This window comes from Crocuta crocuta, unplaced genomic scaffold (genome assembly GCF_008692635.1).
Source record: "Crocuta crocuta isolate KB4526 unplaced genomic scaffold, BGI_CrCroc_1.0 scaffold230, whole genome shotgun sequence".
In the NCBI taxonomy this organism is placed as follows: Eukaryota; Metazoa; Chordata; class Mammalia; order Carnivora; family Hyaenidae; genus Crocuta; species Crocuta crocuta.
The window spans coordinates 2,105,153-2,117,483 of NW_027527393.1; the positions used below are offsets into that span (position 1 = coordinate 2,105,153).

The following is a 12,331-nucleotide window of genomic DNA, read 5'->3' on the forward strand; positions in this document are numbered from 1 at the left end:
ACGTTTTCTGAGTCTTAGGAACAACACAAGACAGCACTTTTCCAGTGAATAAGTGGTATGGCTCTGATACTAGAAGGCTTGAGAACTTGAAGCCAGCCCTCACAATCAGTAGCTGTTATGGAAAAGTCTGGAAGGCAGAGGCCTTGCCTTAGCCCCTCTAATACATACAACATACATTTATGTTATTAAAGGTGAGGGAAAAGGAAATGACTGAGAGAGGTGAAGCCAATCTTCTTTCTCCTTTTTCTTCCCAGAATAACATAGAAAGCTCCTTCTGAAAGTCTGCCATTTATTGATTTGCTTATTCATTCATTCATTCATGCTTTCCTTCAATAAATATTCAGTAGTCCCTATTTCATGCCAGCCTCCGTTGTATGTGCCTGAAGAGTAAGTCCAACAATACCCTGGTTATGCAACATGCCTGCATCCTCTTTCTTGAAGGTAAAATCTCCTGTGGTGGAAGTTCGCCACATTATGACTGTCGTTTCTCCTGCTTTCGCTTTGGATTAATGAAAATCCTTATTAGCAGATCAAAGAATTCAACCAAGCTTCAAGAGTGTCAAATTGCACTTAGGTTGAGGGCCAAGATACTCTGTCAATAGAACAAGGAAGATGTATGGCCTTTAAAACCTTGAACTCTGTGATATAATCTTACGTCTTCATGCTTACACTTTCTAAAGTGACAAAAACAACCAACTTGGGGAAATAGCTATCGAAAGAGAGAATCTGATCAGGAGAACACAAAGATGGCCTTCTTTATGAAGAAAAGGAATATGAGAGTGAATCCCACTTGAATACCCACTAGCCAATATAGACAAATACAGATGACATAAAAGGCTGTGTCTGAATTACGGTAACAGTGCTTCCTTCCGTATAAAAACAACTTTCTCCAGAACAATTGATTTAATTTGCTAATACTTCATTCCCAGATGGTGAGGAATGACCCCATCCTCCTCAAAGATAGAGTATATTACAGGTAGAACACATATGGCTCAAAGTTAGTGGAGAACAGATGTGCTCCCGGATTACCATTTATAGAACTGACTCACCGTGTATTCTTAGACATTCTGGGTAGTTTCCTTATTTAAAACATGGGGTCCATAAAACTTGTCAGTAAGAATGTGTGAACCCTCAAGTAAAATTTAGTACATGGCACCTAGTGCTTGGAGTTATCATATTATGCCCCCAATTGGAACTGGCTGTGTGACAGATTTCAAATACCAGAGTTCTGCAAAGCAACTGCAACAAGTCTATACATTCCTAGCAAACCTGAAAGCACATTCAGAATATTGGTGCATCTGGTTTTCCCTAAGGCAGCAGCTGTTGCTGCTCAACTTGCTGTGGGATCTGAAGTGACAGCCCCCCTCCTGGCTGCCAGCATCACTGTCATTCAGGAGAGAGATCACAGAGCCTATATCCTTTCTGTTTTGGACACACAGCTCACAGGCTTCAGCGGGAGACCTGATGGCATGTCAGGCAAGAGATTAGAAACCTCCAAAACAGGAATGTCTTCTGCACATGGAGCTCCGACCATCCCAATTGGGACTGGACAGACCCACGAGTGAGAGAAAAATACATCTGAATCTCCACCTTCTTAGGTTTTCATCAGCAAAGACAAGCAAACCCTGAAATATGAGCCTTGGTGCTGACATCCATGGTTGAAAAAAAAAAAAAAAAAGTGAGACTTTATTTTAATTGGTTCTCAGGGTGGAGCAGGGGAAGTTTAAGAAAACATAAGCAGGCGACATGTTCTCCCTCCTTTTTCTGCAGCTTTTCTTCTACACAGGATTTCCTGGTCACATCATGAGGAACTATGTAAATATTCCCCCTTTGACTTAGTGGTAAAAATCATTTCCTTTCATGTTCTTTCAAGGAAGAAAAGAAGACCCCCCAAACATCCAAAACCAAGAAGATATGAATTGTCATGTAAAATTTGATCAGAAAACAATTTTAAAAACAGACAAACATTATTCTCTAATTCGTTCTTGGTCGCCTTTGTTTTATTTTGTACTGTATTGTCCTTTTGGTCAAACACACCATGTACATTGTGAAGCATACTGGTGTTGTCTTCTTGTAATCACTGCCCACAACATTTTACTTCTTGAAAGGTTTGGGCCTCATATCAAGCCCAGGATGATTTACTAGTAAGAACACTTCCTCTCCATTCTCACTCCCACCTTGTTTTATTTATTGTGAAAGTAGAAAATCTTCTGCTGACATAGATGTGAGTGTTTAGTGTAAGAAAGTAAAATGCTCTGAAGTGTTTTTACACACTCTAATAGAAAAAACTAAATTTATGGAACTCAATGGATCATTTGCCTTCTTGTCTAGATGATTCTCTTTCTGACTCTGTCTCTCTCTAACATATAACATTTAATACTTCCACATCAGTGCAGTTCAAATCCTTTGAGCAATAACCTGAATGTTTCAGCTATTTCTGCCTATTTGAAGTGAACTTGGCATTTCCCTACCTCAAAGTTTTCTTACAATTATTCGTTGTTCACTGCTTTAGGCAAATGCACTCTCTGGTCTATCTCTTTTTTTCTCATAATATATCTAGGAGGTATTACTGTTTAGTGAAACATTCTTTGGGGAATGCTGCTGTAAATGAAGAGATTTATAAAAATTTAGTTCCCTGTAACTAAGTATACCACATATTACCCTATTTGTAACATTTTGTGTTGAGCAAACATGTGAATAAACACTGAGTAAGTATCCAGCCTCTTAGCTTCTCACTTCTGCTAACCAGACCAAGACTGCTTACAGTTCAAAGGATGTGTCTTGAGAATCTCACAGCATCACCTTGCTTACATCTTTTGTTTCTCTTTTTTTCTTTTAAATCAAGAGAAGAGAGAAGAGTAAATGCCTCTACCATTTATATCCAGATGAACACTAAGAGAGCTTTCTGGGATGTTCACAAGCTGCGGTCTTAATGTTTGCATTCCTCTGGAGTTTATCTGTTGAAATCCTAATCCTCAAAGATGATAATATTAGAATATGGGGACTTGGTAGGTGCTTAATTCATGAGAGCAGAGCCCTCATGAATAGGATTAGTGGCCTTATAAAAGAGGCTTCTGAGAAATCACCTAGCCTCTTCTGCCCTCTGAGGACAAGCCAGGAGCAAGAAGGTGCTGACCGTGAACCAGGAAGAGAATCCCCTGAACATAACCACGTTGGCACCTCGACCTTAGACTTCTTAGCCTCCCAAACTGTGAGGAATAAATTTCTGTTGTGTATAAACCACCCAGTCTATAGTATTTTGTTATAGCAACCAAACATACTAAGACAGCAAGTCAAAGTTAAGGAAAGCAAGAGAGAGAGGAAGAAACAGATAGAGACAGTGATTTATTTTAAAGAAAATTTGAAACTATACCACCTACATCACTCGGAGATGTGTAATTCATGATCAGTTATTAAAAACAGTAGTAAAGAAACCACCCTCAACCTTTTTAACCAGATGTTTCCCAAAGTTCATAGTGAAACAGAAAGGCAACGTAATATTTATTAATAATCTATAGAGCCTGTGTTCTTTAAAATGCTCTTTAGAAATCACAGATTTAGAACATACCTAAACTGCACTAAACTAAAAATTCTTATCAGGTTAAAAGCATTTGACTTTAATTTTCAGGGCTAAACTTTATGTAGAATTTCCTTAATTAGCGCTGCATTGGGCCGCTACACTACCGTTACTACGATGCTTGTCACCATTTGTCACCACTAGAGTTTATATTTTCAAGTTCAACCCAAGAGACATTATTTTTCTTCCGTACATGTTCTTCCACCCAAATGACTGAATACTGCCACCACCACAAGTCTTCCAAAGCACAAGGCGTTTTTTCATCTTCTCAGAGAAAGAAGCACCAATTAATATCCCACTCAAGTTCAACTATTTAAATTTAAATCCATTATTTAAATCAACTACACATTTAAACTATACAATTAAACAACATTAGAGCCAATTTTTCAGAGATCCCAACACCGCTAGCTCACTTACTATTCCTTAACCTAAAACCCTCCCACCTCAGCCCTTTCCTGCCCACCCAACTCACACAGTGGTATCTCCCATTGGTGGACACCTACTTTATAAAATAAATGATGTTTGATATTGAAATATCTGAGGACTGTCACTTAACCACAAAAAGTACTTTAAGCAGGGTCCTTTGCCTCAGTGAGCTCAAAACCTGGAGATGGAGAAAATGCAGGAACAAATAATGATCGAACAGAGTACTTAACATTGTAGGGTCTACAGGAAGCTTTGCTGAGCACATGGGAGAGTGACTCGGTCTCAGGGAGTTCTGGAAGTTTCACACAGGGGTGAAGTGTGAGGTGGATCTTGAAGACAAGTATGAAACATGATTGTGTATTTAGGGTTTTCTGTGTGGTTGAGATGGAGAGTACAGGTTAAGGTTGACAAGAGGTGAACCTGGAAGTAGATGAATAGGTCAAAGATAACAGATGAGAACATCTCTCCACCTCAGAGATCCAGCTTCTTGCCTAACAGAGATAAGAGCCTCAGAAAAATTTTAACCAGAGAAGTGACATGGTGTGGTGCTATCCATCTTCTTTAAACTGTTTGCTAGAGATAATTAAAAGTTTTCTCATAGTCTTTAAAAAGCTTAAATCAGACTTACTGCCTCTAACTCTTTTTTACATTATTTTACATGCACAGCAGAAATAGAAATAAAAAGAGCAAGTCTTACCTTCTGTCTCCAATGGGAGTGAACTGCTTTTAATTAAAGCTTTCAAATAAAAATTCATGCCCTATTTTGCTCTTAAAGAAATATACTTTTCTCAAAAGCTTTTGGTTGAAACCAGTAAGGTATAGTTTCATCTACATGTAACCTTCATATATTATTACAAAGCCTATTTATAGCAATAAGAGCTCAAACCCTGTCTCTCCTCCCATGACAAAATGGCCTCATTAAGATTAGAAAGACGTCAGATGCCTGGCTGGCTCAGTCAGTAGAACATGTGACTCTTGATCCTGGGGTTGTGAGTTCAAGTCTTATGCTGGTTGTACACATTATTTAAAAATAAAAAATGGTTTTCAAAAAAAAAAAGGAAGAAAAACACAAAATCTGCACTAAGTATATGGCATTTCCAGTAGATTTGAGCTAAAATATAAACCGGTTTTGGACACAGAAACATAGTCATGAAAGGACCTTTGAAAACCCTTTTATTTCTATTCTTTCCTGGCCAAGGGTGAACTTTTAAAGCATTATAGGGTCCTAGAGCAATTAGATTCCATTCAGCAAAATGTGATGACCAGTTTAAAAAAAAAAACAAAAAACAGACAGCTAGAACGTGGTTATTATTGCAAGGGAAACATGTTACAAAACCCTTAAGTGCATCCTTAGGAATGTTGAAAGAAAAACTAAAATGGCCACACAAGATGGAACTGACAGTCCCAGACAAATAATCATCTTCTTGTCTCAGTTACTTTACTGTCTATGCATGAAATGAGAGTAAGAGTAGTGCTTCTCTACAGGACGCATGTTGGCACTTAAATGAGATGGTATGCTCAAGAACAGCAGTCTGGAAACGATACAGTATTTTATAAGTTTTAGTTGTTCCTCCTGAAAACTGTAAACATAAGATTCAGCACTTTTAAACCTTGGCCTATAGAACCACGTCCCCTCCACTTGTCACTCCATGAATCAGTGTGCATGCCCTCCTCGCAATAAAAAGTCCTGATTCCAGAATTTTCTATGTGGTCTACCATGCCCTAGCATCAAGACATTGTCTTGCCCTCTTATATTCAAGTAATATGATAAATTTTTATTTTTAGTGATGTAGTAATAGGCATAGGTCTTTTCATTTTTCTAATCTCAAAGATTTTTCTACCTGTGGTTCTCTGTCATCACACACACACACACACACACACACACACACACACACACACACACCCCGCTTCCCCATGATCTCCCTATTGGCTTTTAGAATTGTTCCTTTTCTGGACTCTTCACCCTTACTGACCCTTTTGTGTTTCCTTCCTCTCGATGAGCAAAGTGCCCTCCAAACCAGGAATGCTAGATATTTTCCTTCTTCCTTGAGAAAAACCCATCTGGTTTAGGACTGAGCCATAGTCTTTTTTTTTCGATGTGTGTGTGAATAATTTGCCCACTGACCCCGACCCCATTGAGTCCCACATCTCTTCCTGTTTTCTGATGGTGACACCCTCTGACCACACTCTCAATGAAGTCTCTATTTCCTCCCAGAGTTTGTCCAGTCTCACAAACAGGACACTTCCCAGTTGCCTTGGCTCCAGAGAACCATCTCTCTATGCTCTTCAGCCGCCTGGCAGCTTTTGTTTCCCCTACCACACTTAATCAGTCGCCAGATTCTGCTGCTACTTCCTCTGTATTATCTCAAAGATCTGTTTCCTCCTCTCCATGGAGCAGGCAGATACCTGACTTAGATCTTCTTGTCTTTGACTAAATTGGTGCTCGTTTTCTTTACCTGCAGCAGGTTCTCATTTTCAAAGTCTTGAATTTATCATTATCAGTTAGTATCTCCATTTCCATCCACTTACTTATTCATACTTTCCTCCAGCTTTTTTTTCCACTCTGTACTCCATTCCACATCATTTCTGCTTGGTTTGGAAACCTTACTCCAAAGCATTCTGCGAACATGGTCTGTCTTCTTCATAATCCTTTCATTTACATTCCAGTTGAGAGAAATGTCTCCCAAAACTTCATAACTGACTTGATTTGTAGTCTGAAGATAGCTTCGATGTCTATCCTTCCAGGTTAAGATGGGCATAGATCAGCTCTGTCCAATAAAATTTTTATTGATGATAGAAGTATTCAGTACCTGCATTCTTGAACATAGTAGTCACCTGTGACTTTAAGCACGTGGTGTGACTCTTGGACACCTCAAATGTGGCTAGTGCATGTGAGGAACTGAATTTTAAAAATTTACCTAATTTTAATTTAAATAAACTAGCCACGTGGCTAGTGGCTGTTGTATTAGACAACATAGGCTAAATCTAGGCCCGATGCTATCCAATGATACTGAAATTTTAACCCATTAAACGTAAATGAGCTTTGCAAGGACCACAGGAAATATATGAGAACTGAAAAATATTATGACAAAATAAAAACAAATTTCAAAATCAAAGTTAATAAATGATTAAGTATTACAAAATCTATTTGTTAGCGTTAAAAAATTAGTTAAGGACTCAGGAAGTTGACATTGTTTCCAAATAATCTGTACTTTTTTTCCTCTTTTTAATGAGAATTCCAAGTATACTAATTGCCAAGAAATCAAATCATAGCCAATTGTAAATGAAATGAGTTTCTCATGGCCAAATTCTATAAAAAAACACTAAATTTTTTATATATCTTATATAAAAATTTTTAAGCAAAAATTAATATTCAATGTGTACATTGTTTATGTATTTGATAGGATATGATGTGGGCACACTGCAAGGGTACCTTGTCTATATTCAGGTATAACCTCCTGACCTACCTAACTAAAAGTAAATTCCAAACTATGCACCAGTCTCTCTGTTCATTTACTCATGCCCCCCTTTAACATTTACCAGACAGAGTATAAATGGGGCCTCTTGCCCAATGCTCACTTTTCTTCCCATTCCACTTCATTCTGTACCAAAAAACTTTTCAGGTTCTTACTTATGGACGGCTCAGTCCAGCCTCCTTGCTTTCAGAAGTCAGCCTAGGAATGTGCACACCTGTTACTAATTCTTTCCTTTAGAATACAAACACCATTAGGAGGACCTGGAAGGAGGGAATTCTGGGTTGCTAACTTAGGGCACCATGAGTCTTGACTCCAGGGATTCCTTACTTTGTGAGTAGAGGTACAACTGGAGGGCCAGAGTGGAGTCTTTTAAAGTATGGGGGCCTGGGTAGTACTGTTTTTACCTTTCTATACGCCCATCATAGACTTTAATACTACCTGGAATATTATTTTGTTTGTTGTTTATCTACTTTTTAAGAAAATATTGCTACTACTGGACTAATAGCAGATCTTGTCTGTTATGATACCTAGAAATAATAGGAATTCTGATGATAGAAGAACATCTGGCCTATAGCAGATCCTAAGTAAATCTTCTTCAAACAGAAGGGATGATTTTTCACAGCATTTCCTTACAAAAGGATGGCATTTATATTGGCAAGAATATGGTTTTTGACACTGGATAAACTCAAATTGAATTCTCTCTCATCCAGTTATTAGCCATGACCTTAGTAGGTCAGGATAAAACTACAATCTGTATATTTCTTTTCATTTCTTCCACATTAATTTCTTTCTTTGTTTTCCTGCTTTAATGAGTTCTCTATGTCAAACTGAGGTTGGCCACCTGCCCAATCCAGTTTAGCATTGTAGTTCCCGAAGTGTGGCCTATGGGAACTAGGGGGGAGGAGGGGGTGTCACAAGATATTTTCAGGAGGCCCATTAGGTCAAAACTATTTTCATCATAATACTAAGATGTTATTTGCCTTCCCTACTGTGTTGACATTTGCAACTTAGTATTATATAGTATTCCACAATCATGGTGCAAAAGGAATAGTGGATAAAACTGTGCCTTTAGCAAAAAACAAAGCAGTAACACCAAACTGTACTAGGAGACACTTTATTCTTCATTGCAACGCATCCACAATTTAAAAAAAATTACCAAATGGGACACCTGGGTTACTCAGTAGGTTAAGCATCTGAGTTTGGCTCAGGTCATGACCAATGGTTAGTGAGTTCGACCCCTGCATTGAGCCATTTGCTGTCAGCACAGAGCCTGCTTTGTATCCTCTGTCTTCCTGCTCCCTGTCCTTCCCTTGCTTGTGTGTGTGCGCACGTGCACGTACACACACGCTCTTTCTCTTCTCTCAAAAATAAAAACATTTCTAAAAAATTAAAATTAAAAAAATTTACCAATTTCACTTAGGAATGTCCCTGGTGAAGGAAACAGTGAAAGTATTTTGTTAAATGTTACGTATATATCTTTTCAATACTCTGCGACAGTATGGAAATAGTAAAGTAAAATTTGGCTCAAGGAAAATTCTTTTTTTTAAGATTTTATTTTATCTTATTTATTAAGTAATCTCTATACCCAACGTGGGAGTTGAACCCACAACCCCATGATCAAGAGTCTCATGCTCCACTGACTGAGCCAGTTACGTACCCCTCAAGGAAGATCTTGTACAATTGAGCTACTAGAGGAACTACATACTTTTTAAATGACATATAATTTTAATTTAAAAGGACAACTGAGAAACTATCGTTACTCAGTCTAAGGTATGTGGCCATCACTTACTTTAATAAAACAAAATGAGTATATATCATTGTTGCCACTATAAAATTCAAAGTCTCTAACAAAAATTAGAATTTTTGAAAATTTATATCCATGAGTGTAAACTTGACGCTTCCTGACATTTAATGACTTTTCTGATCAGATGAATGGTGATATTAACAAATACAATTTTTGATATTATATAATGTAGTTTATAAACATTTAGAAAATCGTCATAATTAAGTGAATCAATATTTTTCAAGTGACCAGTGTATGATATGCCAAAGTCATGAATGGGTAAAAGACCCACTCAAAGTACAAGATAGGCCAATGAATTTTAATAAAAATTTATAAAAGTTCATTGACACAGTTTTGGATTTCATAATGCAAGTAACCTTTAAGAAACTATATTCATTGAATTTGGTGTAGCAATGAAGAAAATCCACAATTACCTTCAAAAGATTATTAAAATGCTCTTCCCTTTTCTAACTATATATCTCTGTAAAGCCAGATTTCTTCATCAGTAGGGACTCAGATTTCAGCTTCATAACTTCTCTATTTGTACTAAGGACAATGAATTAACACCTTCTTCTATTGTTGTCTTTTGCCACTTGCTTTCCTGCAACACATTTTCCATATCTTCGGATGAGTTTTTCCACTATTTGGTGAATTGCCAATTGCACTCATCTTTTTAGTACCAAGTGAATGGTAATATCCATTTGTCACTGAATCACCATAACCAAATGCTTATGAAAGCTTGGCAGAAAGCACTTGAGAAACTAACAGCCCTTGCATCTGCATATTGCCTGTAAACCAGATGTCAACATGTATTAAAAGGGAAGCATAATTGAAGTAATGTAAAATTTAACAATAACTCAAGTAATAATATCTGGAAAAAGTAAAATTCTTCTTATGGACCAGCTCTAGACTAGTCAATGGGAAAGTTGGAAAACAGAAATGTGAGCCGATATTATAAGGAAATAATTTCAGTAAATTGATCAATGTCTGAATTAAGAGAGGCCTATGAGCTTATTGATAAAGTGATCCTGGAGAAGGACATGTGACTAGAAATGCCGTCTCTCTACGCTTTCCTTCACACGAACAGAATTCTTAAATCTCCTCTTATTTTGAAGGAACTTAGAATTTACAGGGCACCTGGATAGCTCAGTTGGCTCTTGATTTCGGCTCAGGTTATGACCTCATGGTTTGTGGGGTTCGTGGGGTTTGTGGGCTCGAGCCCCTCATCAGGATCTGTGCTGACAGTGCAGAGCCTGTTTAGGATTCTCTCTCTCTGCCCCTCCTCTGCTCTCTCTCTCTCTCAAAATAAATGAACTTTTAAAAAGATTTGTAAAAAAGGAACTGAGAATTTAGATGTTAGGTTGTTTGATTAACTAGGTTTTAGAAATTTTTTAAATTTAATTATGCTTCTATATTTTCTGAACGTTTATATATACTTCTGTTAAATGGAGATGGTATTACTATTCCTAGAAGTCATGTATGACCATAGATTTAATTTCTGTGGTAATTGTAATTCCTTTCTTGGAAAAGGAGGAATAGAGTCATAGAGCACATTAGGCTTAGCAGTTGTGTCCCAGACAGCAGCAGACATAAAAAATTTTTTCTGTACATGGCAAACTACGGGTTTTGCTCCAGCAACAAAATGATGATAAATCATGTCAGATTTCTGTAATATTTCTTTCACAAAATAACTACTTTATGAATATTCTCATAGGCTTTGAGTGACAGAAAATAATGCTAAAAGAAACTTTTATTTATAATAAAGAAAATGACCAAAACCAAAAATGAGGGACAAAAGAAAAAATTGACAATTGAACAGTTATAAATTAATGTAAAAATGTATCATTTAAGATGGCTAAAGATAAAAAGAAAGCAAGTTTATGATAGAAAGAAAACCTTTGGGAATCCTTGTCAGACCAGTCCCCATAGGAGACTGATGCTCACTGATGTCACCTTACGCCTGGGACCTAGTCCTGCATACTTAGTAAATTCATTGCTTCAACTCACTCTGGGATGTCCCCTGGCTGCTCCCTTCCCAGCTTCAATCCCTGACATGACCCAGAATATTCTGAATCAATGATACATGATTGTGGCTAGAGTTAATCTGTTCCCATAGAGCAGAGATAATGAGCCTGGGGTTAAAGAATGGCCAGCATTATGGCATTATTGCCTTAACTAATTTTTTTAATGAAAGAGCTCAATCAAAATGATGGTACATAGAAAAAAAGTGATTGTACACAAAAGATGAATCAAAAGATGAATGGGAAATATACAATAAAAAATATGGCTATAGTAATATTAATGAGCAATGCAGTTCATTACTTCTCTATTCTTTTATTTACATACCATTCAACAATCATCTATTGTGTGCCTACAACTTGTATTAGAGAAGCATGGAGGAGACAATGTTGTTTTCCTTAAAGATCCTACAGTCTACTATCTATTTGGACCTACAAACCTCAAGTTATTATAGCTAATAAGTTTCTAGTATGCATAAATAATTATGAATAAGTTTACTTTTTAATACTTTTTAACTCTCCCAAATTCCATAAAGACTAAGAATAATATCTTTTAGCCCAATTTCCTAGACATTTAAGACAGCAATTTGACCAACAAAATCCACAAACAGGAAAGACAAAAAAAAACTCAAAGATTATAGCACAACAATTTTGCAATTTTGGAGTTGTGATAGCATAGCTGTTCTATGAATTTGAGTTGCTTCATTTCTAGAATAAAAGAATCAGAAATAACAAGAATAGACCATTCCAGAGGGTCATCTAAACATACAAATTGACTCTAAAGAAGGCAAATTTAATTCCATTTGTAAAACATTTAACATAACCAAGGACATGAGCACAATGAGAGCCTTATGACATTTCTTTTACTCCTCTTCAACATTTTATTTTGTTTTTCTGTAGTGAATACAATAAAACCCCCAAAATGAAAAATCCCTGTATGGTTGTTTAGTGACCACCAAAAAAGGCAGATCTGAGAGATGATGTCTTCTTGCCTGGCTGGACCAAGGGAAAAAGGAGCCACAGAACACTTAACACTGACCCACTGACCTGA

General features: G+C 37.0%; 1 protein-coding gene across 1 annotated transcript in view; it reads left to right on the forward strand.

Annotated features, from left to right (window-relative positions):
- Window positions 1-417: 417 nt before the first annotated feature.
- RNF217 (ring finger protein 217) overlaps window positions 418-12,331 on the forward strand; it is a 196,853-nt gene continuing 184,939 nt past the window's right edge. The window contains exons 1-3 of the mRNA XM_077752729.1: window positions 418-441; window positions 1,314-1,561; window positions 3,013-3,211. Of these exons, the coding sequence (XP_077608855.1) occupies window positions 418-441; window positions 1,314-1,561; window positions 3,013-3,211 (471 nt within the window). The remainder of the gene's footprint in view (window positions 442-1,313; window positions 1,562-3,012; window positions 3,212-12,331) is intronic.